Source organism: Nannobrachium achirus (assembly GCF_963921795.1).
Source record: "Nannobrachium achirus genome assembly, chromosome: 12".
Lineage (NCBI taxonomy): Eukaryota > Metazoa > Chordata > Actinopteri > Myctophiformes > Myctophidae > Nannobrachium > Nannobrachium achirus.
This window is the reverse complement of record NC_137832.1, coordinates 57,277,935-57,295,786: the sequence shown is the minus strand read 5'-3', so window position 1 is coordinate 57,295,786 and position 17,852 is coordinate 57,277,935. Positions and strand designations below refer to the sequence as shown.

Genomic DNA, 17,852 nt, shown 5'->3' with positions numbered 1-17,852 from the left:
AAACCTCTGCATCGCAAGAAAGCTTGAGTGACATGAGTACGGAGAAGCTAATCACTGAAGCATCCTCGACACAGGCACCTGAAATTGTCAGCACCGCTGAATCCTTGCAGACTTCAACTCCATCGGTTCCTAGTCCTGCAGGCACTGACACTAGTTCAGGTGAACGCTCCTCTGATGGGTCAGCTAAACAGACATCAACTGCAGCTACCGCAATTTCTTCCATGTCCAGCACGGAAACGCCAGCAGTGACTGCAATGCCACATGAGAGGGGATCGGCTGAAGACTCAGTATCTGTCACCACCGTTTCTTCTATGCACAGCACAGAGAAACCTGTCCCTGTGATAGGTGACGCAAGCGAAAGCATCTCTTCAACAGCTGAAGACAGCTCCGGCTCAGGTGACGACATTGCTGATAACCTTCTTCCGGTCTCTGTCACTCCAAGTGCTACCACGCTGTCGCCTGTCGCGTCGCCTGAAATTCCAACCGATGAGAGAGGAGAAACGGAAGAAAGCTCGAGTGACATGAGTACAGAGAAGCTAATTGCTGAAGCGTCCTCGACACAGGCACCTCAAATTGTCAGCACCGCTGAATCCTTGCAGACATCCACTTCATCGGTTTCCAGTACTGCAGGCACTGATCATGAGAGGACAACAGACACTGACATAACAAGCACAATGTCAGCTGACACAGGAAGGAGCTCTACCACAGATAAGCACTCAGTAGTGTCTGAGTCGGGCCCAACCATGTCTTCCCTGTTCAGTACCGAGACACCAACAGCAATGCCGTTCGATTCAGCAGAAAGCGTTGTGACGGAGAAAACATCGACTACAGCATCACATGAAGCCCATTCATCAACATCTGCCCTCACCGGAGGTTCATCTCTTTACAGCACAGAGAAACCGACAGAAGTGTCACTTGCAGCAGCAGAGGTTGACGCCACATCTCAGACAGAGAAACCATCAGTTACTCCAACAGATGAAGAGATTGCACCCATTGCCTCCGCAGATTCAGAGGAAGTCAGTTCAGGTGATCAGACTACAGTTGCAGTCCCAACAACATCAACCCTGACATCACAAGATGAGGACATTACTTCCTCTCATTCTGTATCCACTGCCCGTTCTACAGAAGCACCTTCGGAGCCTGACGTAAAGGTTCAATTCGTCTCAACAATTGCCCCCGCCCCGGAGCAAACCACTGCCCTGGGATCACTTGAGGAAGCCAGGTCTGAGATTGCACAAACACACCGTCCTCAAACCGCGTCCACTGTCACCACCAGTCCCTTGTTGCCAGACGGGGAGACCACGATAACAATGACCTCTTCTGGCCACGAAGCAGGGTCCAGCTCAGAGGAAGATGAAACGGCCGAACCCACAGTAGGACAAGTTTCAAGCAGTGCAGAGAGCAGACCGGATCAAGATGTAGAAGCCACGTTGACCCCTTCGGGTCCAGCACACACCCAGACAGCGAAACCTTACGCAGCAACCGTTTCCCTCTCCACCACGCCCTCCTCTGTGTACCAGACGGCCAGCAGTCAGTCGTCTGCCATCTCAGAGAGCAGTTCTGAGGGTACGGAATTGCCCGCAGCGGCCATCGCCGTAGTGCCTTCTGCCTCCGCTCCGTCCCCCGGCTCCGAGACCACCTCACGGAGCAGCAGCAGCAGCAGCAGCAGCTCAGAGGAGAAGACGACGGTTGAGGGCACCGCTAGCTCAGCCGCAGAGACGATAGAATCGTCCAGTTCCGAGAGCAGCTCTCGAGAGGCAACGACTACAGAGAAGACAATGGCCGACAGCATGGAGGGACCCCTCCTATCCCCCGACGTCATCCAGAAGGTGTACAAGCCAGACGCCACCACTAGTCCGCCACCGGCCCCGTCCCCAGACACCAGGGTGGACCTGGGTGTCACGGACAGCTACTCAGAGAAAGAGGAAGCAGTGGGAAAGACCCAGGACGGCGTCACTCCTGACGCCGGTTCACCGGGACGGGAAGTGGCCGAGCCGACAACAGCGCTCCCACAAAGCCAATCAGGGGTGGTCACTACTACTACTATGACCTTGCCTTCATCCGTCACCGACGAGGATGATAACGTGGACTACAGCGCAGGATCTCTGCTCCCCGAGGGAAAACCACCAATCATAGCGGAGGAATCGACCATGTCCTCTGACACGGAACATGATATGGCTCATCCCATGGATGGTGGGGCAGTGGAAATTCTAGGTATGTGTCTATATCTAAAGTTGTAAGATAGATTATATGTTTTGTTAAAACATTTTTTAAATAAGCAGTGTTTCCCAACCTGTGGGACCCTCGGGGGTGTGCCTAAGGGGCGAGGAGGGTGAGGTCGGTCTGGAGGTAGTCCAAAATATTAAAAAATGTTGCCCAAATTCATAACTTGCGTTCATCCAGTCAATGTGATATCAGCTGCAGCTTGTCAAACATGAAACAATGTGAAAGTTTCATAATTAACAGCTCTGCAAGCTCACAAACTGCCAGTTGCAACTCTGCAAAAAACACAAGTGTGTATGGGGGGGGGGCTCTCAGCTTTTTTCGGTCATAAGAATGGGTGGGGGGCTCTAAGGAATAGGTTTGGGAAACACTGACTTAATGGAAATTTCTCCAAAAGTCACCTATTTTGATTTCTCAATTTCTCTTTCCTTCTCGTTGACCACATCAGGTGTTCACTCGTGCTCGGAGAACGTGTGTCTGAACGGAGGCTCCTGTTTCAAGACGGGCAGCATCCAGTCGTGCGGCTGTGCCCCTGGCTACAGTGGAGACCGCTGTGAAATAGGTACAGTACCAGTACAGTCAGGGACGTGCTGGGCCTCTGATTCAGCCCGGGAAAAAGAGTTGGAGAGGCCCTCATTGCGCGCTATAGAGAGAGAGATCGCTCTATGGCGCTGCTGCTACTCAAAGATTTGCCATTTCAGATCATGACAAGTGACCAGTGGGCCAATTACATGAGTTATATTTCGTCGTTGTCGGGTGGAAACCTTGTATGTGCAAAACCGTTTGTTTTGTATTTATCATTTAAAAAATGATTTAAACTAGTGAAAACAGCCGATCTACAAGCACGTTGTGTGCTTATAGATCTGCTGTTTTCACTACTTTTGTGCGACGACCTTGTATGATGAAGCAGGGCTTTACTTTGCGAAAAGATTTACAAATTTGAAACTTTTTTTGTAGTTTTACTTTTGGTACTTAAAGTATATTTTGATGCCAATGCTTTTGTACTTTTACTCAAGTACATTTTGAATTTCAGACTTTTACTTGTAACAAAGTATTTCTATGTTGCAGTATTGATACTTTTACTTGAGTAAAAAAATGTAGTACTTTTTCCACCACTGGGTACGATCTAGGAGTACAGTGAGAGTCTCCCTCACAGCGCTGCACGTTTGTTCCATGATTCACACAAACTCATTCCAGCTCATATTACATCATGTCTTGACTATTGTAAATGCCTTGTTCAAACTGCAATGCCTCAGCTAGTCTAGCTCTGGCCTGGAATGCTGCATGAGCCATGAGAGTTTCTTTTAACCACTTTCGCTGTACATTAAAATATATATATTCACTGAAAATAGTTAACAGATTGTGAGCTTGTAGATCTGCCTATTCTTTTTTTCTTTCTTTTTTTTTTTTTACCACAATAAGGATGCTGAGGTTTAAGTGGTTATCCTCACACAGATACCAGCAAAAACCTTGTATTGTTGTATTTTTTCATGAATTAATCTCCTATTTTATACTTTGTCGTGTGACAGTATCATACAAGAAAAGCAAAAATAGCTGATTTACAAGCACCGCAACAGGTTGTGAGCTTATACATCTGCTACGGTGTATTTGAACATCTTTTTGAAACAGTATTTGAAACAATCTTTCCAATGACAAGTTTTAACAGGAGCTTGTGACCAAATGAAAAAGAACACCATTTCCATTTACTGAAAAGCAACAGTTTTGGAAATACAAGCTTTTCACCCAGAGAGCAACACTTCTGTTGTATAGCCTATATACACTATGTACAATATGTATGGTAGAGTATGTTAACGCAATACAACTTTTATGATTTGTATTTGGTTTCCTCTGTCTCTTCTATAGTTATTAACCAACCAAGGCAAAGACTATGTGATTACTACTGTATGTCCCCACCCTGTGTCTTATGTACATTCTATGTATTTGATACAGACACTGATGAGTGCCAGTCGAACCCGTGCCGCAATGGAGGCACGTGTGTGGACGGATTGGCGTCCTTCTCGTGCGTGTGTCTTCCCAGCTACTCCGGACCGTTCTGTGAAGAGGGTAAGTTTGTCTTTTTGGCGTCTCTCTCTCTCTCTCTGTTTCTCTCTATTTCACCCATCATCTGCTTTGAATATTCACTGACAGATGGATATTTTTTTTATGTGTTTCTCTTGTGGTTTAATTTGCTCCAACATGTCTCAACATCCCCAAGTGTTTTTTTCCCTTTTTCATTTTCTTGACATGCTAAAATAAACAATGTGTGCGCTGTGGGCATGTCTGTTTAGACGAGTGATGACGCGGAGATTGCGACGCATTTCACAATGCCCCGTCCGTAAATCAATCTTGCGCCGTTATTTGATTCGTCTTTCGAATGCTCGTCTTTATCTCGGCCCCGTCGAGAAACCCTCAGACAATGGGACCATGAATCATTCTAATGGTCTCGCTATAGGGCTGGAGTTTAGTCTGGGTTGTGGAACTACTCACTCACTCGGCAGTTGCACACAGCCGAGTATTGTCTACTATGCGCTGTTTCCCAACATCTGGGCAGTGGTCTAATAGACGTTATCTCTCTCTCTCTGTAGGCGGTAGCTCTGAGTAATAGATATAATCTTTGTCTCGCCATATCGACCGCATGTTACAGTTGCATCTTAATTCCCAGGAGCAGAGGCCTCTGTTACTGTAAATACTTGCGTGTTTAGAACAGGTAGCCTGGGGCGACGCTTATCGACAGACATTTAAGACAGACGGTTGACAACATGTCCATGACTGATGATGTCACACACACTGTGAGCCCAGGTGTGTTGTGGGTGTTCATTTCAGGTATGCATGGACCTCAGCGTATAGCTATCATCCTTGTAGGGAGGTCATTTTATTTATGCTGTACGAGCAGAATCTGAATCAGAGTCAACTTTAGTGCCACATATCACAGGCACACCACATATCTCTAACTCTGTCGAGGATAGAGATAGAGTATGAGCAGGAGAGAAAATAAAAACACAGCAGGACAGAAACGGGCCAAAGAATCCCCCAGAAAATAAAACAAATATATAAGCACATACACAGCATAATTATGTAGCAGCAGGTAGGATGATATTTCGAACAGTATTAGCAGATGTGTAGCCTACATAAATGTGCTGCCATGAATTGAGATTAAAAAGAAGGCGCAGTTAGTTCACTAGGCCAGCGTAGCTACAGTTACGAGCAGCACCTGGCTGCAGACACTAGGGTCCTGTTGATGTCCACGGGAGACAGGAACATCAACAAGTGGCAGGAAGTGACCTCACAGTGTCAAGTGACTTCATGCCGCTTGTGGAGGTCACGTGACGTCTCTGCCTTGCAGTCCAAGGCACTACAGTCCCTTTGAGCCGCATTGTCGCTATGTGTACATGTTATCTTTTATCTTTTAGACAACCCAACTCTACCCCCTAACCCTAAACAGAACCTCCATGGGGTAGAGCAAGAAAGAGGTGTGAGGTCACTTCCTGCCACTTGTTGATGTTCCTGTCTCCCGTGGACATCAACAGGACCCTAGTGTCTGCAGCCAGGTAGTCTTGACAGTTACAGCATGGGACATGGAACCTTGAGCTCATATAGAAGATTGGAACACTAAACTAACGTTGTAAATCCTCAACACTCACCACCGTATAATGAGGACAAATCTTCACGGTCGTAAGACATAATACATTATTGACGTTGTTTCACTTCAGAGGGCTGAGAATGAGCTCATGATTTCGTTCCCCTAGCCACAATTCTTCAGGCCTTATCGCCTCTGTCAGTCCAAGACTATTGCTTCTCAGGATTCAAATTCAGCCAACGTCAAAAGTAGCCGTACTACATTTGAGGCTTTTTGTGTGACATTGTAGTTAGTGTGATCAAGTTTGGGCATTCATTTTACGGGAGAAAAAAACATACAGTAAGAGGTTTCTGCCACAACAGCGACGCAGACAATATATTATATTTGACTGCCCTCGTTTCCCCTCGTCGTCCACTCTGCTGTACGGTGGGCCCGGTCCGCGCTGTGCGCTGCTGAACACAGGGCACGGTCGTCCCAGTCCAGTTGCGTCCACACCCCGGGAACGCCCTCAGAGCGCGTGCTAAACACACACACACACACACACACACACACACACACACACACACACACACACACACACACACACACACACACACACACACACACACACACACACACACGCACAGCTGCTCTCGCTCAACGGTCGGGGGAAAAAATAAAGCTTAACTACTTAAACCCAGTGGTGTGGACAACGAATATAGACTCAGCCCCCAGCACTTCAGTCCAGCCGTGGAAAAAGTACTCAATTGTTTCAAAAGGAAAAAAAAAACGTATTCATACTGCAATGTAGAAATACCCTGTTACAAGTACAAGTCCGGAATTCAAATTTTACATGAGTAAAAGTACAAAGGTATTGGCATCAAAATGTGGTGAAAGTACCAAAAGTAGAAAGTACTCCTTATGCAGAAGTTTAAAACGTTTTAGTGGAGTAAAAAGTACAATATTTGTCTCTGAGATGTAATGGAGTAGAAGTAAAAGTACTTCACTGGTGTACAAAGTACATTTTCTTATTTTCCTTTTTTTCCCCCATTACATTACTGTGTTGAAAAAGTAACCCTCTGGGAAATTGCCCTCACAATGTATGTTCCTGAAATTCTAATTTATTATACCACAAAGCGACTTTACGTACTTCAAAAAGCGCAATACATTTCCAGGTATTCATATACTGTACTTGTGGGGACATTTGGCCATCACAAGTAGCAATAAACGCAAGCACGCACAGATAAAATGTACACACCTTATTGAATCGCGTGCAGTGCAATGTTTTCAGACCCTTGTGCTTTGGCAAGGCCCCGTTCAGCTCCAAACATTCTATCTCGTCTTTGACCTACAAAGCTGCAGGGCTTGACTGTCATTAGCCTCAACCTGTTTTCACTTTACTACTATTTGTGCAATTAGTGTAGTGTAAAGTGATATTCTTTTGGTTTAAACAAAAGGCTTTTTGTTCAAATATTACACTGTGCTTGTAATCATTGCTATATAGTGCTTGGTCCAGTGAACAGGGGTCTCCCTGTCTCTCCAACTCTTTCATACGCAGACAATTCACATTTTCAAAGGTGGGTTGCCACTTTCAGCCAATCAGGAGAGAGAACTGATATGCATCAGCTTCAGTTTTATGGTGTTCCAGTTCCAATGCTGTCTCCCCACTTCCTTGTGTCATCACTTCCAATGTCACTGTATCCTATGAGCTCTCTCCCCTGATTGGATAAAATTGGTATCCTGACCTGCAAATGTGCTTTCTGATTTATCGAAGAGCTGGAAGACGAGACGCCTGTTACAGTAGCCTCGCGTAGCCAGGCTTTACTCATCAGCGAAGAGAAAAGCCTGGTGACAATATAAGGCAGAAAACGTTCAACTTCCGCAGTGTGAGCTTCCCTGGAAGAGAGCTTCCACGGTTTTCCCCTAACGTAACTTCCGTTAGAAATCTTGGAACCAACCGGAAGGCATATTGTCTACAGGGTGCTGTTACAGTGGTTTTCAACCAGTGGTCCTTGAGGGGATTCCAAGTGGTCCCCAGCTAAATTATGGAGACTTGGTAACCAAATGGACCCTTATAGAGCTTTAACTCTTGAGAGCGTAACATGAAACCAAATCATTTGGTTACATTTTACGTGAAAATTAGTTAAATTATTGTTAAACATCTGCATTACTTAATTTACAAGACGTCTACACAATTAGAGGATTTAGAAAATATATGTTTTGGTCAGCGTTGGCCTGTTATCTCTCCTAATGGTACCAACATCCATGGACACACGTGGACAAAATCCTATCCAACGACAACAAAATATTTTTAGTTTTGGGTCCGAGAGGCTAAATCTCATGCGGTCCATGGTAGCTCAAATGCAGAATAAATAATGGGCCTTGATATGAAAAAGGTTGAAAACCGGCTGATCTATAGCAATGATTATTACACAGAGCTATTTAACACTAATTGAATCCCCCCAAAAATATCACTTACTTTCTGCAATTTTTTTATGTGACGGCCACACAACGCAGACACATTCTGGTTCCCATAGCTGTCCAGGTGCTTCTTGCCTTAATAAATAGACTCTTAAGTGCCCCCCTCCCCCTTCCCTCCACCCTGCTCTCTCCTTCTGTGATGTTGATAATGACTTGTAGTGTTTCTGTGAGGGACATCTTTGTCCTGTCATCTGGGAGGACATCTTGTCCTTGCCTCCAGATTAGAGACAATAGTCGGAGATAGCGGAAGGCCTGCAGGATACACCCAGGTGTCAGATTAGATTAAAACACAAACTTTGATAGTTTGGTGTTTAATGCATTGATTCACAACCTTTTGCATTTCAAGGATCCCCGGTTTGATAAGCTGTAGGCCACGGGCCACCATTTGATATGATATATTTATTTATTGACATCCCAATCTGTTCATTTAACTCTTAAGAGTGTACGGTTGTAAGTGTCCATGAGTACACTCTAAGAGTTGCTGCCCTGTGAGGGTCCATTTGGTTCCTAACTCATTTAACTTTCCTACTAATGTTGTCTGCTCTCTCTCTCTCTCTCTCTCTCTCTCTCTCTCTCTCTCTTTAATATTTTTAATGCCTTTGCCTCTACTCTGTTGTTTTTAATTGTGAAGCATCATGATTCGAGGAGGATGGTATTTCGCTCCCCTCGCCTACTGAGTATAATGTGTTTTATCGTGGAAGTGACAACAAAACCGATTGTGATTCTTTCTCTCTCTCTCTCCCTCTCCACCAGACACGGAGATGTGTGACTATGGCTGGCACAAGTTCCAGGGCCACTGCTACAAGTATTTCCCCAACAGGAAGAGCTGGGACGCGGCAGAGAGGGAGTGCCGCGTGCAAGGAGCCCACCTGACCAGCCTGCTGTCGCACGAGGAGCAGCAGTTTGTCAACCGTACGTCTCAAACATTAGCTCTTACTGCAACTCATTTAGACTTGGAAAGCCAATACGTTGTTATACCTTTCACTCCAGGAAAGCATCTGTCTGCTATATATTGTCACTGTCGGGTATAAACCTTGGATCTCCAAGTTTTTTGGTTATTTTTTGGTAAAGGCCCACTGTTGTAATATTACAACGTTTGTATTTTATCCAAAAAAAGGTTTAAATCATTTTATTTTAGCTCCCCCTACCACCTAAACATCACCATTGGATTCTATTGTTTAGTATTACAATGCCATTGGCCACAATATTTGCATATAAATACCCCCCACAGGGGCTGACATTCACACCCGCCACACCCGCTGACATTCCAGAGTTTTGACGAACAACATCTCACTTTTTCATGGAAGCTATTCCACACAAAAACATAAGTAAAATGCCTGTACTATTTCTTTTGGTGATCATTAGAATGTCTAGAACATGTACATATGTTATTATTGTGAAAAATATCCCCCATATGTAAATTAGAGCATGATTTATGATTTATGGCTATAAAACCTTACAAAAACATTTTTTTGAAAAAAACATTACATTTTCCTCTTATTAGGACTCCTACAACACCATCTGATTTTTTTAAATTTTTTATTTCAAGTATTTCTATATTTGGGCCTTAGAGGGTTAAAGCCCTACTTCATCATGCAAGAGTGTTGCACAGAAGTAGCAGAAAATAGCCGATCTACAAGCACACGTTGTGTGCTAGTAGATCGGCTATTTTCACTGTTTTAAATCGCTTTCGAAATGATTATAAAATAAGGAAAAGGTTTTGGACATACAAGGTTTCCACCCGACAACAACAATATGTTAGATTGTTTGATAGATTGTTTTTCCCCCGAAAACCTAGGTTAGAATTTAGAAGGTGTTTTTAGAATGGACTTGGTTTAAATAGGTTTAATTATTTAAGCTTGTGTAACAGCAGATGGAAAAAAAAGTATTTTTAGGTTATATAAAAACCAGCCAGCACTTGATAAATGCCCTTTCTTTTATTTATGTGCCTCACCTAGAAAAGCACTGGACGTGCTTCCACCCCATCGGTCTTTCTCAGTGCTCAGCGTCAAGTAAAGTAGATAGATAACAATATTGTCACTGTCGGGAAACCTCCTAACTCGTTGTGTTTTTCGGTAAACTAACGCCCCCTACTTGATTACACTACAGTGTCACAGTGTCAAAAGCATCAAAAGTAGCAGATCTACAAACTTTCAGGTCTGCTGCTTTTGATTGTTTTCTAATTTGAATCCTGAAAAGTAACAGATTTTGGACATATGAGGTTTCCTCCCAGAGACAATATAATAGTTAATGTGATAATGGTACAAAAATCATGAATAGAGGGAGAGAGAACACAGGCATGTTATTTATCTCAGGAAGGATGATGATTAAGTATTTTAGGACTGAGACCGATTCTAAAAAAATGCCTTCTAAATCCTTACCTAAGTTTTCGGAAACTTCAAATACTGTCGGGCAGAAACCTTGTATCTCAAACCTTGTATCTCAAGTTTCAAATCTGTATATTCTTTCATAAATGAAAGCCCTACTTCATCATACAAAAGTGTTGCGCAAAGGTAGTGAAAATAGCCGATCTACAAGCACACAACGCCTGTGCTTGTAGATTGGCTATTCTCACTATTTTAAATCGTTTTTAAAATGATAACAAAAAAGGAAGGTTTTCGACATACAGCATAAGGTTTACACCCGACAGCTACAAAATATTTATTCAAATGTATTTAATATTTATGCTGTACAGTAGCAACAAGAACCCCAAAAGGCGTTCCCATCTTGAAAGGTAAAACCCCAGAAGGTGTTCCCGTCCCAAATGCATTAATCTGTAGAAAATGCTACCTCTCTCTCTCTCTCTCTCTCTCTCTCTCTCTCTCTCTCTCTCTCTCTCTCTCTCTCTCACATTCTGCGAGAGGTAAAAGTCCTAAAAAGGACCCAGTGTAACGTGTTGTGTTTGGCCGGCAGGTCTGGGCCAGGACTACCAGTGGATCGGCCTCAACGATAAGATGTTTGACAACGACTTCCGCTGGACCGATGGCAGCTCCATGGTGAGAGAGGCACACACATACGCACACACACACACACACGCACGCACATCCATCCACCCACCCACGCACACGCACACGCACACGCACACGCACACGCACAGTGCCATGCATGTTGTGACCGAATGAACGCTTTCTCGCGCCATTCTGGGCCCAAACAAGCAGGGCAAACGGAGTCACTGTGAATATTTCGTGCGTGACGCTGATGACAAATGACATGACAACGATGAGGTTTGCTCGAAGACTCTCTCTCTCTCTCTCTCTCTCTCTCTCTCTCTCTCTCTCTCTCTCACTCTCTCTCTCTTGAGAATGGAGTAAAACAATCAAAACAAAATAAAGTATGTACAATTTAAAAGAGAGAGATAACATGTGTAAACAGAGCTGTTTTACACTGCAACTCAGGACAAGCTTGCTTACAAAACCTAGAATTGTGCATTTGCTCTCTCTCTCTCTCTCTCTCTCTCTCTCTCTCTCTCTCTCTCTCTCTCTGTCTCTCTCTGTCTCTCGCCCTCCTTCACGGAGCGAGGGGAGGAAACCGGTGGCGTGTTTCTCATGACGCAGCCTCCCTGTGACATCATCATGTGATCATGTCTGGGGACCTGGCCGGCCTGTCAGGACACACGCACACACGCACGCACGCACACACGCACGCACACACACACACACACACACACACACACACACACACACACACACACACACACACACACACACACACACACACACACACACACACACAGTAGACAGGAAAGTGGCTAATTACTATGTATGTACATGTCAAACCGATTGAGGCCCCCCCAACTTCAAAGATACCCCCACACCTCCACCAGGAGGGTTAAGAAGATAAACAGTCAGTCTCTTGTAGAGAGGTGTGTGTGTGTGTACATGCACACACACCTGTCCCAAGCTGCAGAAAGGGAGAATCCGAGTCAGCAGGGGTCGTACGCGTGCGTGCGTGAGCGCCTGCTGAGACAGAATGCTCTTTTATAGCAACACCCTGCTTCACAATCCCTCACTCATCAAACCCTGCCCAGTTCAACCACAGTCTACTGTTGTACTAGGAGCTGAACAGTACAACCATAGTCTACTGTTGCACTGGGAGCTGACCAGTACAACCACAGTCTACTATTGTACTAGGAACTGACCAGCAGTAACCATAGTCTACTGTTGCACTGGGAGCTGACCAGTAACCATAGTATACTGTTGTACTAGGAGATGACCAGTACAACCATAGTCTACTGTTGTACAAGGAACTGACCAGTAACCATAGTATACTGTTGTACTAGGAGCTGACCAGTACAACCACAGTCTACTGTTGTACTAGGAGCTGACCAGTACAACCACAGTCTACTGTTGTACTAGGAGCTGACCAGTACAACCACAGTCTACTGTTGTACTAGGAGCTGACCAGTACAACCACAGTCTACTGTTGTACTAGGAGCTGACCTTACGGGGAGCTGACCAGTACAACCACTGTTTTACTGTTGTTCGCCACTAAGCAATTTGGGGTTTCTCTGTCTTGCTCAAAGCCAGATTTTCCCCGCAGGTCCAGGGGTTCGAGCCGAGAACCTTTCACCCATATGCGCCTTTAGGCCACCGCCAATGTAGCGCTCATGCATGTGCTTCCGTTACCGCACGCGTGTGTGTGCACGTTTCTGTGTGTGTGTCTGTCTGTTACTCTGTTTGTATGTGTGTATTACAGTCTGTGTATGTGTGTGTGTTGTTTTTGTTATGTTATGTCTGTCAGCGCCCATGGCACACATGGCCGGACGGCTGATACAAGTGTGATTATTTTGAGTAGGATGTGTGGTTAACCGTGTGTATGCGTGCAGGCCTGTGCGCGTACTGGCGCGCGTGCGTGCTTGTGCGTTTGTGTGTGTGTGTGTGTGTGTGTGTGTGTGTGTGTGTGTGTGTGTGTGTGTGTGTGTGTGTGTGTGTGTGTGTGTGTGTGTAAACCATAATAACAGGCTAGCGTTGCCCCCAGGGGAGTATGTGGGGGGGTCACAGCTTTGAAGACACGTCGTTTGAACCCAGAATGTGCTGAAAGACTATTGATGTGATCAGTGCAGACTGGCATTCCTCACGGGTGGAAGCTATACAGCTGTGTATGTAGTGCAGTGTTTCTCAACCTCTTTTCTGCATGGGCACACTTTTCATGTCCCAAGAATCCATGGGCACACCAACATAATACGGGGGTGTAAATATCGTCACTGTCTGGAAGAAGCCTTGTTTCTTCGCAAAGTAAAAGCCCTGCTTCATCATACAAGGCTGTCGCACAACAGTAGTGAAAACAGCAGATCTACAGGCACACAACGCCTCACGGTGCGAGGCGTTGTGTGCTTGTAGATCGTCTGTTTTCACTAGTTTAAATCATTTTTAAAATGATGAATACAATAGTGGCTTTCAAGCAGTTTCAAGGGGCACACTTGACCCTTCTCAGGGGCACACCAAAGGTCCCCAGGCACAGTGGTTGAGAAACACTGATGCATGTATACGCACGCACGCACGCACGCATGCACGCACACACGTGTGTGTATGTCTGTGCACATGCGTGTGCGTCTGTATGTATGTGTTTGTACATGTTCTATGACAGATATTCTTGTTCTACGAACAGAATGCTTCATAAAAGCAACGTTGGTGCAATGAAACATTTTGGCTGCTTTTCTCACCGAGGTTTGTGTCGACATTGTGTGTGCTGCGCGTGCGCGCATGTGTGCGTGTGTGTGTGTGTGTGTGTGTGTGTGTGTGTGTGTGTGTGTGTGTGTGTGTGTGTGTGTGTGTGTGTGTGTGTGTGTGTGTGCCGCTGTCAGAGTCTCTGTAAACTGTACTGTAATGATGATGTCATGGTCGGGTTAAACGAGGGGAGAGACTCCCAGGGAGCGTGTGTGTGTGTGTATGTGTGCATGTATGCGTGCATGTGTGTGTGTGAGAGAGAGAGAGAGAGAAAGAGAGAGTGCACAACTTTCACAGTTTCATAAGATTGTCTTCCCTCTAAGTTGCAATGTAACACAGCTCTGTTTACACTTTTATTTACGCCTAATTATATTTCATATTTAATTGCACATACGAGAGAGAGAGAGAGAGAGAGAGAGAGAGAGAGAGAGAGAGAGAGAGAGAGAGACAGAGACAGAGACAGAGAGACAGAGATTGATATTAGAAGTAGCTACCCCCTCTTGTGGACGTGCAGGGAATCACAGGCCGCTGCCTGTGTCCTGTTATCAGAAGGATGCACAGCAGAGGTGCTAATTATGAGCCTCCCGTTGCACCGCTGGCCTTCGACCCCTGGGCTGTCTGCAGCGTGATATCGCTTGGCTTTATCGGGTTCAGCAATTACCCTCCTGAAGATAAGCGGCGCTCCTATGATCCAGCAGTCACTTTGCAGATAAGTTTGCTGCACACGCGTCAGTGTGGCAGTGAGGCCGGGCAGATGGATGGAGGACATGTATACAGTAGCTATAGCAGGGGTCTTCAACAGGGGGTCCGGGACCCTATAGGGGGTCCTCAGAGTTACTACAGGGGGTCCTCCAAAACTGAGTGATAGAACCTTTTTTCCCCTTTTTAACCACTTGAACTCTAGTGTTCATATTTTGAGAACTTTTGCCAAAATTAGCAGATCTACAAGCTCACAACCCTAGTCATTTGTGTTTGTGTGATTGTTTTAGACTGGTGGTGGTGGGACCCTAGACTCCGGGCCGTGTGCCCTTCCTGCCCGCTTAAAAAAAAAAGAAAGAAAAGATAATGGCCGATGGAAATGACCATATGTTTCGCTATTCTGGGAAATCGATTACCAAAATGACCGGATTGATTTGTTCGATTGGTTGTCTCCCCACTAAAACGGACGTGTGTTTTCTGTTGTGTGCAGCAATATGAGAACTGGAGGCCCCACCAGCCCGACAGCTTCTTCTCGTCAGGAGAGGACTGTGTGGTGATGATCTGGCACGAGGACGGACAGTGGAACGACGTCCCCTGCAACTACCATCTGACCTTCACCTGCAAGAAGGGCACCGGTAAGAAACGCACACCTAGAACAACACATGGGTAACACACACCTAGAACCAGCCACGTGCACACATAGACATCAAAGGGGGCTTGAGCCCCTGCCCCTGTCTGTAAAAAAGTGCCCTCTCCAGACCATGAATGCAGTTTTTACTATGGTGAAATAAATGCAAATGCCCTCTTTCCATGCTATAGCCGAAGGCAGCATTCAAGAGAATTGCCTTGTCCAAACTCTCCTGAACTTGAATGCAGCATCTTATGTTGAAAGAATTGCCCTCTCTGAGTAGAAATACATGCCGGTAAAGTACCAATCACCGAAAATACCCGCTGCGACACATTATGAGCTTGGAGAAATGTCATTCTCTGCACGTCCCTGGTACCGAGGCTAACACACACCTAGAATAGTGGTTCTCAAACTTTGAATATTGAAGGTGTCCCCTTAACTCTCCTACTGCCAGATTATTTATTTATTTATTGGGTCTGGTGCCATCAAAAAGCAGCTTACCTTTGCCACGTTATAGTAGATAGATAGACATTTTTTTTTTATTTTATTTTTTTTATTGTGCAATAGTGCACTTTGGTCTGCCAGGCAGCAGAGGGCGGCGTCATGCGAGAAGGAATGTGAATTTGCCTGTTATGTGATTCAGACCAGTCACTGGCCACAGAGCCTCACAGCCAGAGAAATCAACAAGGAAGTGAATTGGTCTCCGTTGATGTTAACGCATAATGGATTTTTTACACCATCACCGCGGAAAATGTGTTTACAGTACACGGCGGCGCGACCCCTCATCAGCTTCAACAAGGTAAACGAACGAACGAATGAACGCGAACGAGCGCGGTATTGGCGCGGAGGTCTCTTGAGAATTGGGGCGAACAGGAACGTCCAAAGCGGTATAAGAGTTAAGAACTAAATGTACCATTTGTACGCTGTCAAAGTTACAGACATGTAAGGGCCAATTTAGACCACCATAAAAGAACCTAGAGAGTCCCTGAAATCCACTTTGAGAAACACTGACCTAGAACATGCATAGAACAGCCAGCTTTGGCTATTTAAAAAAGAGTTTAGGCATGAGGGGTAAGGCAGCGTGCAAGATGGGGCCCACAGAGTGAGTAGACGGAAATGGTGGTGTCTGATAATAAGCACGAGCGAGGGACGATTCTATGAAGATACCGCTGAAATGAAGATACTGTACGGTTGTGACATCATGCTGGGCTAAATATATGTCCTCTTATGAGTCCCCCCCCCCCCCCCCACACACACACAAGAGTGTGAAAAAACAAAACAAAAAAACATTAAATTGTATCTGACCTTTTGTCATGTTTCCCCCCGTGCAGTGTCGTGCACCCAGCCCCCTCTGGTGGAGAACGCCCGTACCTTCGGCAAGATGAGGGAGCGGTACGAGATCAACTCGTTGGTCAGGTACCAGTGTCGCCACGGCTTCATCCAGAGGCACCAGCCCACCATCCGTTGTCGCGGAGACGGGCGATGGGACCTCCCCAAAATCACCTGCCTGAGCTGTGAGTTCAAATCCCTCGCTAATGTGCCAAACATACCTGACAGAACCTGCTGCTAGTCTAGTTACGTTGGACACTCAAAATGTTTGATGTGCTTGGCATGGTTTATGATGTGTCTGAATGTCAGTGCATGTTGATATCCATATATGCATTTGACTCCATGTACTGTATGTGCATTTGATGGGGGCTATTATGTGTATTTGACTCCATCAGCTATATTTGTGTCCATGCCAAACCCCTTATCCCTAAACATATTGTTTTACTATTTTAAAATACATTTTGAAATACTTGTGTTTTTCGAAATAGTGAAAAAAGTGCAAAGAAGTTTAGGGATAAGGGGTTTAGCATGGACGGAAATAGGGCCCCATATATCGCACAAAACCTCCTATCTGAAAAATTCACTTTGTTGGGAAAATGAAAAAGAACACTAAAAGGCTTTGTATTTTTCTTGCACAATGCTATTTGTCAAAGATACCTGTCACATAATGACTAAACCGGGTTACAAAAAGGGGTGAAAAAATAGATGGAAACAGTTTGATTAACTGTCTTTTCTCCGTCATCTCCCGTGCCATTTCAGCGTCGACCTACCAGAGGATGTTTACGAGGAGGCAACAGCACCAGCACAAACACACACACAGCAGCCTGTACAGCATCAACAACTTCCGACTCAGGCCCGACGACTCCGCCCCGCAAAGCCTCTTCAACCTCCACCAGCGCAACCGCGTACGGAGGCGGACCATGCACAAGCTGAAGAGACAGTGATTGGCTGCCCTGTGCCGGGCTGGCGGCCTCCTTTGACCGCCATGTCAGGATTACACCGTCTGTCTCTGGGTGGAGCGGACCCAGGGGCTTAGGGGGGTGGGAATAAACCCCTCCCGTGTTTTTCCATGACGATGGGATCTGAACGAGTTCCTTTTTTCTTTTAACTTTTTTGGTCAAAGACGTTCGTTTTCGAAAAAAAGGATATTCTCATAAACGGACACTGTTTTCTTTTTTTTATATAACAATGGGAAATCAAGAAAAACGCATACCTTCAGCTGGCTACTGGAAAAGAGAAAACACTTCATTGCTTCATTCTGGAGAAGAAG

At 45.4% G+C, this 17,852-nt stretch overlaps 1 protein-coding gene across 1 annotated transcript in view; it reads left to right on the top strand.

The window, feature by feature from the left end:
* The window catches only part of vcana (versican a), a gene marked incomplete at both ends in the record, with an annotated part of 75,526 nt that extends 58,000 nt beyond the window's left edge, over positions 1 to 17,526 (top strand). The window contains 7 exons of the mRNA XM_080738792.1: positions 2,672 to 2,785; positions 4,174 to 4,287; positions 9,014 to 9,172; positions 11,174 to 11,256; positions 15,116 to 15,260; positions 16,585 to 16,767; positions 17,342 to 17,526. Of these exons, the coding sequence (XP_080594918.1) occupies positions 2,672 to 2,785; positions 4,174 to 4,287; positions 9,014 to 9,172; positions 11,174 to 11,256; positions 15,116 to 15,260; positions 16,585 to 16,767; positions 17,342 to 17,526 (983 nt within the window). The remainder of the gene's footprint in view (positions 1 to 2,671; positions 2,786 to 4,173; positions 4,288 to 9,013; positions 9,173 to 11,173; positions 11,257 to 15,115; positions 15,261 to 16,584; positions 16,768 to 17,341) is intronic.
* Between the last annotated feature and the right edge of the window lie 326 nt (positions 17,527 to 17,852).